At 37.8% G+C, this 20,978-nt stretch overlaps 2 protein-coding genes across 2 annotated transcripts; both read left to right on the top strand.

Annotated features, from left to right (window-relative positions):
* Positions 1–6,403: 6,403 nt before the first annotated feature.
* On the top strand, positions 6,404–8,158 carry LOC145679570 (uncharacterized). The gene has a single exon (XM_081750147.1). The coding sequence runs from the start codon at positions 6,404–6,406 to the stop codon at positions 8,156–8,158; it is 1,755 nt and encodes a 584-aa protein (XP_081606273.1).
* Positions 8,159–8,350: 192 nt separating this feature from the next.
* On the top strand, positions 8,351–11,188 carry LOC145679569 (uncharacterized). Its single transcript, XM_081750146.1, has one exon. The coding sequence runs from the start codon at positions 8,351–8,353 to the stop codon at positions 11,186–11,188; it is 2,838 nt and encodes a 945-aa protein (XP_081606272.1).
* Positions 11,189–20,978: the final 9,790 nt, after the last annotated feature.

Below are 20,978 nucleotides of genomic sequence, written 5' to 3'. Positions count from 1 at the left end.
AGCCAGGGTCATACCACTAATACATGCGTGTGGATTGGTGTCAATGAGGCATCAGGTCGCTAAATCAATCTGAACCTCAACTGACTCCATTCTCCCTATCTCTCTTTTCCTTACTACACACACAATTTGAAAAGCGCGGGCGTCTCGCCCCATAATTTGAGTCCGGCTTAGGACTTCGAGGCACAACTGTGTAACAATATAGAGATACTGCGTAAATATTTGGTTATACCAAAAAATAAAACCATACAAATTCTCGTAGCCAGTATGCAGTTATTTATGATATGTTCGGAAGATCATGCGGTCGGTGTTCATACTTCGCTGGTTTCCAGTTTTCCCATTGGAGGCATTGTTTTTCAGTGTCAAGTCCAGGCTGTGATTATTACGTATTTGTGGACGCAAGTACGGCAAGTCTCAGCAACGGGCGAGAGAGTGGGAGAGATTAAGGGTTTCACTCGAGTGGAGACTGCGTTACCGTGCACATTAGTGTACATATTTTTGGAAGCTTCGCTTCATCATTCATTCATTTCATCTTTTCATTTCGTCACACTGTTTCACTCATTATCTTCACCGTGACTTATGGCGTCCCAACCTATCATTGGACAACATTCTGGCTTGCCGCCTATAGCACCGGAACCTTCTTGCTCCTCCGGGAAACCGATTAGACGAAGATGCCATTCTCTGGAACGAATTTCTACCAGTTAGGGCTCTTCTTCTCGTCAACGTTCTCCTATCCCATCCACCAAGCTACCGCCTGCTAAACGCCAACATAAGTTAAGCGATGCAAGCTCTGAAGCATCTATGATTATAGACATACAGGATGATCGCCAGTTTCCCAACCTGCCTCCTCCGAATCGACCACCAATTTATTCTTTCTTACTCCAGAATTTTGACCCTAAATTTTCGAATCCTAAGCTTCTTTTGGTGCAGATTACCAAGTATATGCCTCGGGCTAATATTACTCAGATTGTCAGAACACGGAACGGCATGATTATTAAGACGCCGGATCCGGAATTTCTGCGTACGACCAGGAACAAATTCAGTTTTGAGATTTTTGGATCTAAGTCAACTATGACCAAGCTCAGTGATCAACGCACAAAACAGCCGCCGCCACCGAGAAAAACACCCACACTGTCTGTTGTGATACGAGGGGTAGATCCGAGTTACACTGACGAGGAAGTTCTTGAAGAACTAAAACTAGAAGGTCATCATGTCATTAAATGCCTCAGGATCAAAAACGACCATAGTTTGACCTACATGGTGCGGGTACTAACTAACTCTCAACAGACTATCGATGAGTTACTAACTCGTGGCGCATACATATACAAACAACGTCATCGCGTTGAACCATCACGCACCTCTGCTCCTTTACCTCTTCGCTGCGAGCGGTGTCAGGTTTATGGCCAGCACTCTACTTCACAGTGCAAAAACCCGTTTAAATGCGGTTACTGCTCAGGACCACATCCTACACGCAGCTGTACAAATCTCAAACTACCTCCGACCTGCTCCACATGTCAAGATCACTCTCACCCAACATACAGTTATAAATGTCGCTCCAAGCCAGCTCCAGAGCCATCGAAACCGGAGACTGTGGCACCATTACGCATACCAGAACAAATCCAACCCCCGACCAATCCTGCTTTACAACAACCTGTCACTGTTCATCAGTTACTGACGTTTCTAACTCTCTCGCTACAAAACATCCACCCCTTTCTACGAGATCACATCGCTCAACAAATTCAATCCGCGGCCAAGGCAATTTTCCATGCCAACATCTGTCCAACATATTCAAGCAATAGTGTATATTATCATTCAAATGTCCTTGAAACTGAAGTCTAACCGCTATCCAGTCACAATCCGTATTATTCTGCATTGCATTATGGCGCTCTCTTTCTTGTTTCTAAACATCCGCTCTTTACCACAGCATAAGCCGCTTTTTGAAGCGCTTTTACTAGAAGAACACATAAATACCTTCATTCTAAATGAGACTCATCTCACCCATAGACTGCACTGCCGCATATCTCGCTTCCAATTGTTACGCCAAGATAGCACGATGCCAGCTAGACGAGCCAATGGGGGAGTAGCAATTGGGTTTTCACCCTCTATTCCATTTCGAAGCCATTCTCCAGTTCTTCCAAATCTTCCTGAATACCTTATTACATCACTCTATTATCAAGCACTGTACGTAACTGTGGCAACCATTTACGTTCGTCCGGGTCATGATATTCCATTCAGCTTCTTTCAATATATCTCCAACAACTTCCGTACTTACATAATCATGGCAGATGTAAATTTACATAGCCGGACAGTTACGCAGCGGGATTCTTTTCTCAATTACATTATCAGTCATACCACCGGAGTTATTTTGCCACTACCCAAACCGACTCGCCCCACGAGTCAGACTACTCCCGATATAGTCATTGTTTCGAGCAACCTATCACAACGTAGTTCTGTTAATGTTCTTGACCTCATTGGTAGTGATCATGCTCCAATCAAATTAGTTATTCAGACTCATAGCAATACCACTTCTCAAACGCCGCCGTCCCGTATTACCTACCGCTATGATAAAGCAGACTGGAATGCCTACAGATCATACCTTGAGAATCATCTTAATGATCTTCCTTCACCGACCACTGAATCTGACCTATCTCATGCTCTGGATTCTATCGTCACTGTTATGCAAAACGCCACAGAAAAATACATCCCTAAATCAACAGTTTCAAATTTTCGACCCTCTTTACCTCCTCAATACTAACCACTGATAAAACGATCCCGACAGTTTTATAGAGATTATGCTGCAACTGCCAACCTTGCCTCTCTTCAGCATCACCGACAATTGCAACGAACAGTTCACAACTATCTTAAAGCTTACAAGTTGCGATGCTGGGTCAAAACATGCAATAATCTCGGCTCTCTCTCACATCCCACTCAGTATTGGAAACGTTTCCGGCAACTTACTGGTCTAAATACTCATACAACATATCCTCTCATCGACAACAATACTCCGCTTCATACTGATACAGATAAAGCCAATGCTTTTGCTAGGTATCTCCAGGACATCTTTACACCTCTAGCACCTGAATATCCCCATCGTTCTCATCCAGTCGACAACCTCAATCTGGATTCGCCTCATCTACAGGCTAATGTTCATCACACTTTACCCGAAAACAATCCTCTTACTGCACCGATCTCGATTTCTGACATAACCTCAGTGGTAGCTCATAGACGTAACACAGCCCCTGGCATGGACTCTATTACACATCGACACATTAAAGAAAGTCCGTACGTAGTCTTATATCTGCTTTGTCTCATCTATACCTTTATTCTACGCACTGGCTTTATACCTGCTGATTGGAAAACTTCAAAAACCCTAATGTTCCTAAAACCTCTGTTAGCTCGTACCGCCCTATTCAACTAACTTCAACCTTTAGTAAAATACTGGAACGGATCATTGTTAAACGTCTTCATCCGTACCTGGCACTACACAACGTCATTCCACTCGAACAAGCTGGTTTCAGACCTTCTTTCAGCATAAATGATCAGTTGCTTCACCTTTCCAATTCCATCTATAATCACTTTAACACAGGCAATCCATCATGTTTGGTCCTGTTTGACCTCGAAAAGGCATTCGACAAGGTCTGGCATCCCGCTCTCATTTACAAACTCAAACAGCTCCGGTTGCCTATTGCTTACATCAGATTCATTTTTAATTTTCTCTCTTGTCGACTGGCATACGTCTGTATCAACTCCAGTTTTTCATTTCCCATTTTTCTCCATTCTGGAGTTCCCCAAGGATCGGCTTTGTCGCCGCTATTATACATTCTTTTTGTTTCCGACTTTCCTCCTGTTCCAGCTACAGTTAAACTGTTCCAGTATGCCGATGACACTGCTTTCTTTGCGACAGGGAAAACCATTCACCAACTCAATCTCGCTCTACAGGATTCTATCAATGCCTTTGTTGACTGGTGCTCTCACTGGAGATTAAAAATAAACGCTGCAAAAACTCAAGCAATTCTCTTTCTTGCTCCGAAGCATCGTTCCCGTGTCCACAGAAATCCAAGACTTCTGCACCTCACAGTGCAAGATGTATTGCTCAACCCTACTCGCAGTGTCAAATATCTTGGAGTCACTTTCGATCAGCATCTAACCTGGACAGCACATCTAAAAGATATCTCCAAGAAGGCTTACTCTCGTCTCAATCTCCTGAAACGTCTTGCGGGAACTACCTGGGGACTCAATGTTCATTCTCAACACATATAAGGTCTTTCTCCGTCCTATTCTCACGTACGGATTTACAGCTTGGTTATCTGCTCCGATCCTCTACTATGAGAAATTACGCATCCTGGAACGTCATGCTTTGCGAATCGCTTTCCGTATCAAATTACCAAGTCCCACTCAAGATCTTTATGACAGACTTACGTTTCCACACATCTTATATCATTTAGAAACACTCCGAACCAAATACATCACCCAGCGCCTGCACAACAATCATCCACTTCTCCAGAAAACTTTTGAAGACCACGCCCGAAGCATCTCCCCTACTGCTGCTCTTTACCCTCCGCTCTCATTACTCTTTACTCTATACCGTTACACTCTACCTCCAGACCACCCTGACACCGCCTATTACGAACCATACTCTACAGACGCTCATCTACCTCACATATGGCCATCATATGCACAGTAATACCTTCTGTACTAACAGGGCTCCTCTGTCTTCATTGATGCCTAGCGCCGCCCCTAGGCGAGAAGATAACCTGCATTTGTTCAACTAACAAAACCTATATGTTGTAGTGAGTTTCGCACCTCATTTCATCTTCTCATCTCATATCATTTTACAGTTATGCTTTTCCTTCACTGAAGCTTATGTATTTCCCTTACTTCATGATTATGGTTAAAGGCCATAATGACCATCACAATTTGAACAATAAAGTTTATGTATCAACCCATATCCCAACAACTGCTTCCTGAACAGCACAATGCATTAAACATCTCTTCCCCTACAGACGGCGTAACCCTCTTCGGGTAGTAGCTAGCGTTGGCTAGTTGGCAAAAAAAAGTCGGTGTTTGTAAACTAGTGTTTTCCACTTGCGTACTCGGAAGGAGCATATTTTAGTTCTATACCGTAGAAAATCTACGTTGTATAAGCACTTGTGTGCAGTACTTTCTGCAAGTGTTACTACGCTGCCTGGAGAAGTAGTCTGTATACACATGAGTAAAACATTACTGGATTGGTTTTCAGTCTCCCTATCATTAATTTTGTCCCTGACTGATTAATTATACCGTGATAAGAAAGTCTATGCATAAGGCTAACAATGCAGTCAAAGCATGTATCCGTATCCTTTCGTCCTACTATTTTTACAGTATCGAATGCAGTTTAAACTGGATTATACAGTGCTTAAGGCTACACATACAGATTTAAATGCAGTAAAGGACGGAGTTTCTACCATTTCTTCATGTGATTTTTCCATGTTTGCCTTGGTGAATGTGTAGCAACAGCTGGAAATATAACATTCCTATTTTGTGAATTTTCCATTACACTTGAGTTTTAATATGACCAATAATGGTGTCGCTCCATTATTACTGTCATTATCTATGACGTCATATCTTTCTTAAGTCTTCACGTCATCATTTTTATCTGGAAAACTAAGGAGAAAATATACGTAAAACGGACAAGAACCACTAACATTCTCCATAGTGTTGAAAAGTCATTCTTCTGCAAGTTCCTAAAAATCACCGTAGTTTACGTACTTTTTACCCGTAAATTTTTCTCAGTGTGGTTTTTCAGGAGATAATTCATTGAAAATGTTTCTTCATAAAGATAATGTTTGTGCTATAAAATGAAATTACTGTAGGTGTTTCAATGCCGTTGTACATATTTTCTTATAATCAGAAAATATCTTCATACTAAATTGATCAAGTAGAAATTCTTTGAAACATATTTTAAGTGAGTTATTACTAGGAGTAGTAATCGCGGTACTTGAGGCCATTTTGGACTTTGACCCCGACCTTTGTGACGTCATAGGTCAAAGGCCAATGACCTTGGCCCGGGGTCAATGTCCTAGGGGTACCTAGGACCACTGTTCGGCCGCATATCATTATTCTTTTGTTTTATATTTGGCAACGCTGGACGATTGATAGTTCCTTACAAGTGTCAACGTGGTGTGTGTGACTGCATAGTGTGTAGTTTCTTATGCATAGCAATTAGTGTATTTAGTTGTGTGTTTACAATATAATAAATAGTATATTGTGGAACAAACTTTGTGTTCAAAATAATACAGTCCACGAACATAAAAGTGGTCCTTACCGACCGGATTTTGTTCCAGTTGTGCATGTGCATGGTTTGCGAACTTGTGGCGCAGTATCTTCATTTTGTAGTGCATTGTCAAAGTGGTGCAGAATTATAACAATGGAAGAACTCATAGGTAAGAAAACTGTCTTGAAACGTGAAGTGACAAGGTTAACACATAAAGTGAACGAGAATAAAGACAAGCCTAACTTCAGTATAAAGTTGTACACTGAACGTGCTACGCAATTACATGGCGATTGCACAGAGCTCATTACAAAGTTCATTTCTGTGGGTGGTGAAAGTGAGTTTGCAACATATGTCGGAGAATTTAATGAAGTGCAAAATAAGTTGGACTCTGTCTTAGAAATTTTGTACAATATGCAGTCACCTAATACTGAACAGGTAAATACATCTAATAAACAGTGCACAGATGTAAAGTTGCCAGACTTAGAACTTCCTACATTTTGTGGTAGAGTGCAAGATTGGTTATCGTTTCGTGACTTATTTGTTGCTGCTGTTCATAATAACAATCGATTAGGAAATGCTCAAAAGTTGCAGTATTTGGAGACAGTTGTATCAGGAGAGCCTGCTATATTGTTGCAGTCTATTTCCATATCTGATGATAACTATAAAGTAGCATGGGAGTTACTTAAATCAAGATATGAAGACGTGAGGGAGCCAGCAAATCATATTTTGAGCAAGTTGATTACTCAACCAGCTGTGAAGAATGAGTCATCAGGTGAGTTACGAAGATTGGTTGACAATAGTGTTCAATGTGTGTGTGAACTTAAATCCTTGGGCCTTCCAGTGGAACATTGGGATGTGATTTTAATTTACCATGTGGGTGAGAAGCTAGATAAGAACACCAGAAAACAATGGGAGCTTTCATTGAAGAAAAACGAACAACCAACTTTCGACCAGCTGAAAGAGTTCATATTACAACGTGCCAAAGCGTTAGCTGCAGTGAGTGCAAGGTCACCGGCAGACACGTCTGCTTTAAAAACAAACAAAAAGAGCAACACGTTAGTGCATCATTCAAGTCCAATTGTGTCATGTATCATGTGTAAAAATAACCACAAGCTATATAAATGTCAAGAGTTCATAAATATGTCAGTGAATGATAGGCATAGTTTTGTGAAAAAGAATTCGCTTTGTTTCAATTGTTTGACCTTAAATTGTTCCGTAAATAAGTGTAATGTGGAGCAGAGTTGCCACACTTGCAACAAAAAACATCATACTTTATTGCATTTTGAAAAGAAGGATAAAGCAGATCAGGTAAATTGTTCTCATTCTATAAATCAAAAACTAATTCCTCAGGTGTTGTTGTCCACCGCTGTCATAAATATCAAAGATGAAGCAAATAAGTTGATACAATTTCGTGCTCTTATCGACTGTGGTAGTGAATTATCGTTTGTAACTGAACGCTGCGTCCAGAAATTACGCATAAACAAAGAGAAAATAAATATGAGCATATCAGGTGTTACTGGTTCTAACGTTGGAAATTCTCATGCAATAGTTGATTTGTGTTTTCAGTCATTGTACAGTAATAATAATTTTCATAGTAAAGCAATAGTAGTCCCAAGAATCACAAGTAACTTACCCAGAGTAACTATTCAAAATATAGGTAATTGGGAAATTGTAAAACAAGTAAACTTAGCAGATCCACAGTTTAATAAAAGCGGCCCTATTGATGTGTTGTTAGATGCTGATGTTTTCCCATTATTGTTGCTCAGTGGGAGACACGTAGGTACGAATGGAGCTCCGTCTGCCATTGAAACGGTGTTAGGTTGGGTATTGTGTGGTCAGATTAACTTAACGAATAACACATCAAGTGTTCAGTCATATTTTGTTTCTGTTGATCTCAATAAAACATAACAAAGATTCTGGGAAGTAGAGGAGTTGCCAACTGTACAACATTTATCCGTTGAAGAGCAAAAATGTGAGCAGTATTTTGCTGAAACTTACAAACGTGATGTTGATGGCAAATATATTGTAAAATTGCCTTTTAAAGAAAATGTTGAGCCTCTAGGTGTATCACGGGACACAGCAGTAAAGCGATTATGTCAGATGGAACGTAAGTTACAGAAAGATCCTGATTTATGTAAACAATATTGTGATTTCATGAAGGAGTACTTAGACTTAGGTCACATGGAAAAAATTCCTGATGTAGAACTTGATAAGCTTGTATCTGAATCTTATTATCTGCCGCATCATTGTGTCTTAAATGAAAGTAGTTCTACCACCAAATTGCGGGTTGTATTTGATGGTAGTGCTAAAACTAGCAATGGAATATCTCTCAGTGACAACTTAATGGTAGGTCCAAAATTACAAGATGATATTATCCCATTAATATTAAGGTTCAGAACTCATCCAATTGCATTGTGTGCTGATATAGCAAAAATGTACAGACAAGTTAAGGTAGAACAAACTGATTCTGATTACCAGAGAGTAGTGTGGAGAGAAACAGTTGACCAACCCATTACTGATTTTAGATTGTTAACGGTTACTTATGGAACCAGTTCGGCTCCATATCTGGCTGTAAAGTGTTTGCAACAGTTAGCTGTAGATGAAGGTCATTGTTATCCCAGAGCTGCAGAATTAGTCATGAATGATTTCTTTGTTGATAATTTAGTTTCAGGTGCAGCTGATAGTAGTGAGGCAATGGTATTGTACTCAGAATTAACAGCATTATTACAAAAAGGTGGTTTCGAATTAAGAAAATGGTCTAGTAACGACATGAATGTGTTAAATAGTATACCTTCTCACTTAAGAGAAACTCAGTCGTTAATTTGTTTTAATGAAGATGAGAATGTAAAAGCTTTAGGTATACAGTGGAATCCATCAAGTGATTCATTTTCATTTTCTATTGTTGTTCCCACTTATAAGTCAGTAATGACAAAACGAATGTTGCTATCTGATATTGCAAAATTGTATGATCCGCTTGGTTGGTTATCTCCAGTATCCATTGTTGCAAAATTGTTGCTACAATCATTATGGAAATTAAAAATTGAATGGGATGACGTACTTCCAAATGATATTGCTCGCTCGTGGGAAGCATATTGTCAAGAATTGCCATTGTTGAGACATATTAAAATCAAAAGGTGTATTTCTTCTGAAAACGTTGTGAAATATGATCTAATTGGGTTCTCAGATGCTAGTGAAAAGGCGTATGCTGCAGTAGCGTATGTACGTTGTATAGATACATCTGGAAATGTGCAAGTATACCTGATTGCTGCAAAGACCAAAGTTGCCCCTATAAAGCAAATATCAATACCTAGGTTAGAATTGTGTGCTGCAGTATTGTTATGTAGATTAGTCAATACGGTCATTAAGGCAATGTTAATCAAGTTTGAACAGGTTGTTTGTTACACAGATTCTACTATTGTGTTAGCATGGCTTTCTTCATGTCCGAGTAAATGGAAAACATTTGTGGCTAACCGGGTATCTGAGATCCAACAATCAATTTTTATTAAATGGGCGCACACATCGAGCAAAGACAACCCAGCTGATTGTAGTTCTCGTGGTTTGAATCCGTCAGAATTAGAGTCTTATTCACTATGGTGGAATGAGCCAAAGTGGTTGATGGAATCAGAGTTACCTATTGTAAATATTAATTACAAAAATCTAGATTCTGTTCAATGTGAGCAAAAGTCTTCAACTGTTAACATGCACATTAAAGTTGACTGTACAATAGTAGATAAATTTTCATCATTATCTAAGTTAGTTCGTGTTACTGCTTGGTGTAAAAGATTTATTAGGAATAGTAAAAGTAAACAGGAGTTAAGATGTAGTCTACCATTAACTACAAAGGAGTTGTCAAATGCATTAATACATTGGATAAAACAAGCTCAAGAATCTGAATATCCACTTGAGATAAAATACTTACGTATGAAAAAACCTTTACCTTATAATAGCAAACTATTGTGTTTAAATCCATTTCTTGATGAAAATGATGTCATGAGAGTTGAAGGTCGCTTGCAAAATGCTAGTGTAACATATGATTTCAAATATCCTATCTTACTTCCAAAACATGCTAGAATTACAGAACTTCTTGTAAAATCTGAACATATAAAGCATCTTCATGCAGGTTCACAGTTACTTTTATCTGTTTTGCAACAAAAGTTTTGGATTATTGGTCGTGACTTTGTAAGGAAGATTGTAAAAAGTTGTGTAACATGTCACAAACAGTCAAGTGTAACAGCCTCTCAATTAATGGGTCAACTTCCTGTTGGTAGAGTAACACCAACTCGTCCATTTTTGCATTGCGGTTTAGATTATGCAGGTCCACTAATGTTAAAAAATATGAAAAGTCGAAATTCAAAATTGGTCAAAGGTTATGTAGCACTCTTCATTTGTTTCAGTGTCAAAGCAATCCATTTAGAATTAGTAAGTGATGCTTCAACAGAGTCATTTATTGCAGCTTTGAAACGTTTTATTGCTAGAAGGGGAAAACCTACTGATATTTACAGTGATTGTGGTTCAAATTTCATAGGTGCAAACAGAGAATTAAAATCCTTACTGAAACTTGTAACGAATGGTGATTCAAAAGAGTCTGTATGTAATTACCTCAGTATGCAATCTATAAATTGGCATTTTAATCCACCATCCTCACCTCACTTTGGAGGCATATGGGAAGCTGGTGTAAAGTCTGTCAAGTACCACTTGAGACGTGTAGTTGGTAACACTGTACTTACATTTGAAGAAATGTATACAGTTTTGTGTCAGATTGAAGCCTGTTTAAATTCTAGACCATTAACTGCTCTATCTTCTGATCCTAATGACTATCAGGTATTAACTCCTGGTCATTTTTTAATTCACGATGCATTAGTACACTGTAAATCAAAAAGGTGTAACTTTACACCAAAAAGGTGGCAGCATTTAGGTTCCACCTCAAGGTGTAAGTGAAGGGTGTAAAGTTTCCACCTGCTGATTTTTTACACCCCAAAGGTGTGCAGTATCGAGTTCGCACAACTACACCCACGAGGTGTAAGGTTGCACCCAAAAGTGTTAACTAACACTTGTAAGGTGCTACCTAACACTTTATAAGTGTAACAAACCTGCAAATTTTGCCGCCAAACTATCACCCTTTGGGTGTAAACAAACACCTTTGAGGATAGCTTCACTGCCTTGACTTACACCCTTAGGTGGAACCTAAATGCTGCCACCTTTGAGGTGTAATTGATAAGTTGGAAGGTGTAACTGAAAAGGAAGGCGTAACATTACACCTTAGGGTGAAACAATTTTTTCTTGTTTCACCCTAGTTACACCTTAGGGTGGAAAATTAGGGTTAGGGTGTAACCTTTGAGTTACACCTTAGGGTGTAAATGCTTCCACGCGAAAGGTGTAATGGAATATGCTCCCACCGAAGGTGTAAGAAATCACCTTTCAGGTGCTCCCCCTTCGTACAGGTGAATGCTGGTTGCATAACGTTACCTGCAATGTATTGTGTTGATCTGTATATTTCTTTACATGCAGTGAACATGATAAGGCGTGGAGGCCTGTAGTTTCTAAAACTTGGGTTCAATTGGCAGATTTAATCAAGAGTAGCATACGTGAAAGGTTATGCAACTTTTCAGGTGTAACTACTGACTACATCATTTCGCATGATGGGCTGTTCTCATTTTGTCTTTACTTGTTGGTGTGTTTTTCCTCAAACACGAAGAAGAAAACCAAATTTGAAGCACTAGTCCATCATGCGAAATCATGTAGTCAGCAGATACATATGAAAAGTTGCATAACCTTTCACGTATACTACTCTTGATTAAATCCGCCAATTGCACCCAATTTTTAGAGACTACAGGCCTCCACGCCTTATCGTGTGCACTGCGTGTAAAGCAATATACAAATCAACACAATACACTGCAGCTAACGTTATGCAAATAGCACATACTTGCAGGAAGAGGAGCACCTGAAAGGTGATATCTTACACCTTCGGTGGGAGCATATTCCATTACATTTTGACAAAGTCTTAATTACAAGTGAAAATACATACAATGAACGTATATCATTTATTATTCTACAAGTTGTACACTTTTAACAAAATAAGGGTCCCGGGTTCGATCCCAGCACCCGCCAAGTGAACTTTGTGGTGGACAAACACCGTGCTCGTGGGTTTTCTCGGGGTTCTCCCGTTTCCTCCCACATTCTTCATTCCACCATTTCACTCATCTCTCATCATCACCGTCTCCTTTAGCCTAACCGGCATAGCAGTGGGACGTAAAACTCAAAGATTTCATTTCATTTTTTTAACAAAATAAAAAAAATTGTTATACATAAAGTTATTTCGTTTATTTCACTTAACTAAACATTACATTTACATACATGGAATACAAACTATAGAAGGAATATATTAGTAACCTACAAGGAAATATGACAGGATTCCCACTTTTGTGTCGACCGAAAATTTCCTGCCTTTTCCTTGTCACAATTTACAAGTTTTCAGGTGTATACAGGGTGTTAGATTAATACGTATACAAAAAATGAATGTTAGATACTGGATGTGAAAACAAGGAAACAAACTGTTCTTGAAATTTGGACAAAATATACGTTTCAGAGATATATGCTTACAAAAGAGTGGGAAATGAATTTCAGAGACCTATATTTTAAATATTATCCAACGTAGAAGGAAGTGCAACTTAACAAATCACTTACGAAATAATAAATGTTTTATTTTAAAAATGCGTTTCAAAACTGTGCGATGCGCGGGCAAGGGATTCCCCAGAGCCATGATGAACCAATGAAATTTACTGTTGGTTCATCAAGCTCTTTCCTTGGGCACGTACCACACAGTTTCGAAACATCCATTTCTTAAACAGAACAGGTTAAAATTCATGTAAAATGGCACTTACATTGAAAACAAATTGCCGAAGCTATCGAGAAATTCTTTGAACTTTAGAAATATAGACGGTGCACACAGAACGGAAAAGAAAATTTCGGCCATGGCGAGCACCCCCCCAAAAAGGAACATATATATATGCCTTCTTAAGTGATTTAATAAGCCACGCTTTCTACGCTGGATAAATAGTACTTCAAATAAATAGTACTACTTCTCCATGACCTTCCCTGACAGTTGGTAGGAAAGTCCGTGACTTTCGTGACAAGTGTCGAATGACGATACATAAATAAGGGATAAATAACGGTGAATATTTATATATGAGAACATTTAGAGACAAACAGTAATCAATTGCTCATACTTACATTCCACTTATCACCCATATAAATCTGAGTAACGTTATATACTGTGATCATTAACGGTTGGCTAAGCTGAAATTGGTGTAGCTACAATTAATGTTAGAAAAAATATGTTTTATAAAATTTCCCTGACTTTCCCTGATTTCAAGTCATTTTCCCTGACTTCCCTGACCAGTAGGAACCCTGCATACATATTAACTTATGGAGGCTTTCAAAATTTTTATTATCTCTGACAATTTTAGAGATTTAGCATTTGCCGTTTTATTAACTACACAGGTTTAAATATATGCTGGACCAGCTTAATACAGTAAAATTTTCCAGCATGTCTGTCGGCTTTGAAACCTGTTGCTGCATCGAGCATATTCAGCAAAACCCAGCAAGCTTCCATAATAATTCCAGCTTGAATTCTTGATGAAACCAGTAAGGTATTTTAACCTGGTATAGCTTTTATTTTTCCCCGAGGTTTCGGAAAACCTATACGGTTTCTTTTATTTCCAAAGAAAGCCTTATACCGCTACAAATAGTTTGTTCAACCACCGCAATCAAAAGTGATTCCCTTATTTATTTGATGAACTAAATAAAAAAGACACTAAAAACTGAAACAAGGCTACGGCCTTCGAGATTCGGAATATGCACCCCGTGGCCCCGTAGTTCTGAGAATTTAGCCACCACAGGTTTAAACTCTTTTTAAATAGTATATACCAAAAACTAGGGCAACAAATAGTGTAAACTTCAGGCTCACATTTCTCTGTATCTGAAAGTCAATCCATTTACGCGTTGATTGTGTCTAATTTTCGAATTTTAGTCAGAAGATTCCGGATAAGAAACCCGGTGGGCTACAAAATTTCTAAGGTGCAAACCGGGATCAGATGGTATTTTAAGCAGTAAGTTCCCTTCCCCCACCCCGCGGTCAAATAAGGGTTTTAAGCCTAAAGAAACAAATCGATATCAAACTATATATATATATCTGCTTGTCTAAATGCTTATTATTTCAGAGAAAAGTCAAAGCTAACTGTGCTTAAATATACAGGGTGGGCATGAAGTCCACTACCATCCCGTAAAAGAGCTGTCAAAACGAGAATATACGCATTTCTTCATTTCTATACCGTAAAACGTATCGAGGTAACAAAATTTGAACCAGAGTTCCGCGGATTGTCCCAGGCAAGGTTAAACTATAGAATTTTCAAATGACAAGAGGAGCCAATTAGTACATCGTTTGCAAGGTATTGTTAAAAGAAAGAAGATGGAACAATCCGGAATCTAAAATCAAAATTAATGCAATGTTAGAGAATTTGAGGAAAAACTGCGAAGACTACAGGATGAAAGAAAAAGCTACGGCGAAGGTAGCTGTGGCTATTTTAAAATCAGAGGGAAAATCTCAGAACAACTAACTTATTTCCAGTATCTAAATACTGCCTCGAGTCTCTACGCTAATCCTGTAGCCAACTGGTGGAAGATCAAAATCTCAACACAGTTTTCGTTAAACGTTGTGGCCACTCCTCTAAATGTGAAACAGTGAAACAGATAGAAAAAAAAGAAACAAAGTGTACCATCATTAAAAAGGAAAATACAACGTATCAAGGTAACAAAATTTGAACCAGAGTTCCGCGGATTGTCCCAGGCACGAACGAGGTAAGAAGTCTTGCCCCAGCGTCCCCCGTAGGTTTCCAAACCCTTTAAATTCTGGGAGGGGTACCTTGGCCCACCCCTTCAATTTTAGAAATTGCCCAATTTAAACATTTGGTATAATAGTATAGAACCCTAGTATGTATCACTATAAATTTGGGTGGTCCACCTCGTTCCCTTTTAGGGGTACAAAATTGCCAAATTTTAGTACAAAAACGTGTTTGGTCTTTTGACCTAATTTATCGCCTTTGATGAGGCGTTATTATCCTATATGGTTATATGGGCGTATACAGGGTTCATTACCTTTCATAAAACATGGGTATATTGGTGCACCCCGGGAGGGGTACCTTGGCCCACCCCTTAAATTTTGGAAAATGCCCAATTTAAACATTTGGTATTATAGTACAGGACCTCAATATGTATCATGATAAATTTGGATGGTCCACATCGTTCCCTTTTAGGGGTACAAAATTGCCAAAATATAAATGTAAGCAATATGTTATACCACGTGTTTGGTTTTTGGTCCATTTTATCCCCTTTGATGAGATTCTATTACCTTATATGATTACAGGTGTCAATTTCCTATCATAAGACATGAGTATATTGTTGCACCCTTCTTAAATTTTGGCAATGGGGGTCCACTGAAATTGTCCAATTTAAGCATAGTACAGGACCTCAATATGTTTCGGTGGTCCTATTGTCAAATTTTTAAGTACAACCACGTGTTCGGTCACTGACTCAATTTAACCTATTTGATAAGGTTATAAGGTATGGACGGGTATCCCCTTTCAATTTGGTAGGACCCTTCGGGTGTAGTACAGTCACGTGATCAATGATTTCGTTTTGATGCGCGACGAGGTCCCTGGTCAATGTTCTCTAGGAATTAGGTGGAAACTTTGCTCAGGTTTCTCGTCTTATATCGCACAGTTCTTTAGGAGAATCTGATAACGTTGTATGTGGAATGAACAATAAAAACACATAAATAAGCATAAATTTTATTTTATTCATTTTTTCTGGTTTCTTCTTTTTCTTTCTTATTGACAATGTTTGTATATTGAGCTGGGTTTCTTCATTAGATCGCCTCCTCTTCTTGATTGCGATAATTTGTTTCCATGTTTTGCAGCATAGCACCCGTTTGCAAAGCTTCGTATTGTGAATTCTGTAAAAGAACGAGGAAAAAGATGATTAGTATAGAAATAGATGATGATAAAACAAATACACTTACAATGATAAATATGATAAAATTACCTGGAAGGTATATTGCAGCAGTCTACGATCATTAACCGTGGGTACTGTTGTGAACAAATATTGAATTTCACGCAGAGATTTTCCTTGGGCTTTACAGCACAAATAAAAATAAGCATAATAGCCACATACGGATGAACCAAGACCTTGCAGTTGGCTATTATTATATTTATAGTACATACAATGAAGTTTTACGAATGCAACATGTTGTGGTACATAAGGAGGAAGGCCATAGCTGTCAAAATATTCTCCAACACCGCGATTATCAATATAAATTGCAATCCAATGGCTTCCTAGTTTTGTGGATGGATCTGTATTTACAATGATTGCCAGAGGAAGAGAAATCCGTGAGGGCAACTCATCGCTTGCAAATACCCCGGTAAAATGATTTCTGAACAATGGACTACCGTTTAAAGCACTAGCTAATTGTAATGTATTCAACATCGTGAATGGAAATGATACACAACGTATACGTACCTTGTAATTTAAAAGTCCAGGATAATGTTGCGCTGGTGGTCTATCTCTAGGAGTGAGGAAAACTTCCCATACACAATACAGTTTGCAGGTGCTGCTAATTTCTCTTGGAAATGAACTTCCAATCGGATGGCTCCATGTCGTTGTAAATTCCAATAGTGACAATCTCCAGCAGAAGAATCGGGATTTAGGTCAAATACAAACAGTGTATATCCATTCTTGTAGTCGGCTCTTGAAATTGTATTTCCAGTATTGGTAAAATGTATGCCAGAGCCTGAGAACAATGTGTGGTACGATGAAATGTAGAGATTTTCTTGAAAGTTGGGTTGCAATGGTTTTGAAGGTACAGCTTTTCCATCCACATACAATGTAAAGAAATTAATGTTTAGATGTTGAAATTCAAATGGACTGCTGGTAATAGTTCCACTGGATGCTTCATTCGATGTAAATCCTACAATAATACGATTTGGCAATGTTCCCATAAACAGGTTATCAATAGGTTTGGATTGTATATCCTTCGGGATGATAAATGATTTCATTTGAACCCTTGTCAGAGGATACTTTGCCGGTGTAGATTGTAAAATTTTATTGTGTGCCAATTTGACACTAGGGCTGATGCTGACTTTTTTCACCTGCAACGATGCATCTAGAATATTGATTTTTGCATTGACACCACTTTCACCGGCCATGAGACAAAAGTTTGGTTTTGCAGGAATAAGTTTCACACGTAATTCCACTCCATGAATTAAAAATTTATCTTGATTAAAAATGTCACAATGAAGATGTCCAATCATATCGAATTTCATACTTTGTTTTGTCAGTTCATAGCGTTGTTGAAATCCTTTGTTCTCACTTGTGGTTGCGTTCATATGACCAGCCGTATCTTGAAACCACATTGCTGTTTGTAAATGTGTATTTTTAGCTCCATCACTATAATTGAGCAGTTTTTCCAGGTACGAACGATATGGATGATTATGTGACGGAAATGAAATCAGTTTATTGTTCAAGTAGATTTGTACTTCACTAAACATAGCATTTAGAAAATCATTGACAGGTGCAATTGCTTTATCCGTATTGATGAAGGAGGAACCATCTGGTTTCACAATTTGTGCTTGGATGTATAATAAGGTTTGTGGCAAATCAATATATTCATCACTGCTACCACTCACTACAAATTCTATTGGTGAATTTTCAGCTATTGAACTAATTGGTTTGTAGCCAATAATACGATTGTCCAGAACACTGGTTTGCGTGGGTAATGTTGAAAAAATGTCCAATTCACTTTTTACACATTCACAGGATTGATGATGTAAGAAAGCCATCGTTGAATTAATCAAAATTACTGGTGACGATGCCAATGATCTCTTCTTCATCTTATGTGATAATTTACGTCTCTTTGTAGGATTGATGGTGTTGTTGATCGTTGGAAGGTCAACCTCAAACTGAGAGCAGTCATCCCATTTTCGTTTATGATATCCACTTCCCAGCATAGTTTTCAACTTATTTTTAGCTTTTTCTGGTAAATTTGATTTTGCCTCTTGCATACGTTGATGAAACGATTCTTCCAGCGGTTGATTCGAGATCACATCATTAAGCATATTGGCACCTGATTTTAATAATTCTTTTCCCACAGTTTTAGCTCCTTGCTTCACAAGTGGTAACACTGAAGGAAATAAGCCACCAAGGAAACTTCCAATGCTGTGTCCTGCTTGATAGGGACTTCCCACATAGACGTTGCCGATACCGGATAACGCTTGTTTTTGGTAGTATTGCAAATACGGATCAGTCATGACGACGACGACGGAAATGTAGTTTTGTACACACCGTTCCAAAGGTGAATGGCATACGATGACCTGTGCTATCCCTTATATCGATTTGTATTTGCTCAAAATTCATTTTTTCCACCGGAACATAATGTGCAGGATTAAAGATTTGTACTGCATACAACGGCTTATCAAAAATGATAATCGTAAACCTGGTTCGTTTGCTGAAATAAAAATTCGAAGTGGTAGTATTTCTTCTTCATGTAAAAATTAGCTTCGATATGTAAACACCATTAATCTCACCTTTTTAATAAATATGACAACGTCTATAAATGGTGTTAAACTGGTTTATTATTTGATATAACTTAAATATCCTTTTCTTTAAACTGTTAAGTACACAAACTCACTGACTAGGTAACCATAAAACATGTCCATAGCAACAACTATCCCATAATAATCACTTACATATATTAAAAACATTCTTCTTTTGTTAATATGAAATGAACATTCTACTAAGTATAGTGCATATGTATGAGTACTTTCTGCCCTAGGTACAGGTAAATATTACACAAACCAAGTATTTTGTTATATAAAAATGTCGCTCGACAAAGGGACTGAATATAAAAGTCATGAGTAGGCTTGGCTTTTATCTTCAAGAACCACTGGTCCGTTTACATTAGTGTTCTTTACATTGTTTATGTCCATCATATTTTAATCGCACCTTGTATATCTATTCATTACATTTTACAATTACATATATAAATACATTCATAATAAATCTTTCATTTCATCAAATACCTATTTTTAACAAGAAAGTTTTAACACAAATTAATATAATGAAAACAATTTTTGTGCTTGATTAATCATGAATTAAATTACAATCCTTCACGTTAATAAGAAAGAATTCAAGTCATTGAAAAATTATCGTTGATGAATGAAAATCAAAGAAAATATAATTGAACAAAAATCAAAAATTAAACACAATCTACGTTTGAATAAGCACATGTAAGTAAATAAATCTATTTTACAGAAACATAAGACACCCTTTTGTTATTATATAAATACATTTTTATTATTATTATTATTTTTCATTCCTATTTATTTGAGCAAGAATGTCAGGTGCTACTAACTCTTTCACTAGATGCATCCATTTTTCCTTTGTATACGGAGTAGGTTTCCAAACCTTTAACTCATCTATATTGCGAAGTCCAATTGACATCCCCGTTTTAGCGTTCAACAATTGGAAAACTTAAAATTTATTTCCTTAAAACATAAATAAGGACCTGAGAAAATGTCACAAAATTTATAAATCCTCTTTAACAACATATTACTTTGCGGATGTTGTTTAACAAAAACTAAGTCATTGACCTTGATCCGATATTTTCCTTCTTGCAAAGACTCTACTTGCGAATTACGTTTCAAAAACTTGTTATGTCTTCGGATCTTCACCATATTCACTAAACTGGATGAATCCATAATTGTCGAATCTTCTAATTTGACATCAAAATGCTGTTCCACAGGGAAAATCAAATCAGAGCCATTATGCACATTAGCAGGAGACACACCTAAAGTGTCTGATATAGAATGGTTCAAAAGGTACGTAATTTGGTTGACATGCTTAATCCATTCAGCATGTTTATCCTTACAAAAGTGCCGAAACAACATACCAAAATTGCGATGTACATTTTCTACCACGGAGCTACTTGGATGGTACGGAGTCACAAAATGAATTTTAATGTTGGCCTTGTTCATGGCTTTGAGAAACACATCACTTTTGAATTGTGAACCATTATCGCATAATATATGCTCGATAGGGCCACAATGTGGAATATATACATTCAGAATTTTATTCACGATAGCAGCGGAGGTTGCTTTACGCAAGGGATAGGCTACCACATATCGCGAAAAGATATCCATAGTTGTTAACAAATAAACTTCTCCAGTAACTGCTCTGGGTAACGGTCCATATAAATCAATCGATAGAAATGAATGTGGTCTCTCAGGTGTTATTGAGAGCATTGGTTTTTGTATAGCCTGATAATTATGCTTAATTTGCATACACTCAATGCAGTCATTGATATAATTTTTGACCTGAGCTCTCATTCCCTTCCAGTAAAAAGATTTATTAACCAAGGCACATACCTTCACATACCCAAAATGTCCGAAATCATCATGGTAGGCCTTTAATATGCGTGCTGTTAACGTAGGTGGAATGCAAATTTTGTTCCTAGATTTGAATTTAAAATCCTTAATAAGTAAAATTCCGTTATTTAATTTAAATCTGGATTTCCAGTGTTTGGGACAACTACATCCCTCGCCACATGAAGATAAATGTTCCATGATTTGTTTATATTCATGATACTTCATTTGATGTTCTCTTAAATCTTCTATCGAAA

This window comes from Thermobia domestica, chromosome 2 (assembly GCF_964235325.1).
Source record: "Thermobia domestica chromosome 2, izTheDome1.hap1.1, whole genome shotgun sequence".
Classification (NCBI taxonomy): domain Eukaryota; kingdom Metazoa; phylum Arthropoda; class Insecta; order Zygentoma; family Lepismatidae; genus Thermobia; species Thermobia domestica.
Note: the sequence above shows the minus strand (reverse complement) of the source record. Positions and strands in the feature narration are given on the sequence as shown.

What these genes read in the sequence shown, in the direction of transcription:
- LOC145679570 (XM_081750147.1), top strand. Translation starts at nt 6,404, where the DNA reads ATGGAAGAACTCATAGGTAAGAAAACTGTCTTGAAACGTGAAGTGACA.
- LOC145679569 (XM_081750146.1), top strand. Translation starts at nt 8,351, where the DNA reads ATGGAACGTAAGTTACAGAAAGATCCTGATTTATGTAAACAATATTGT.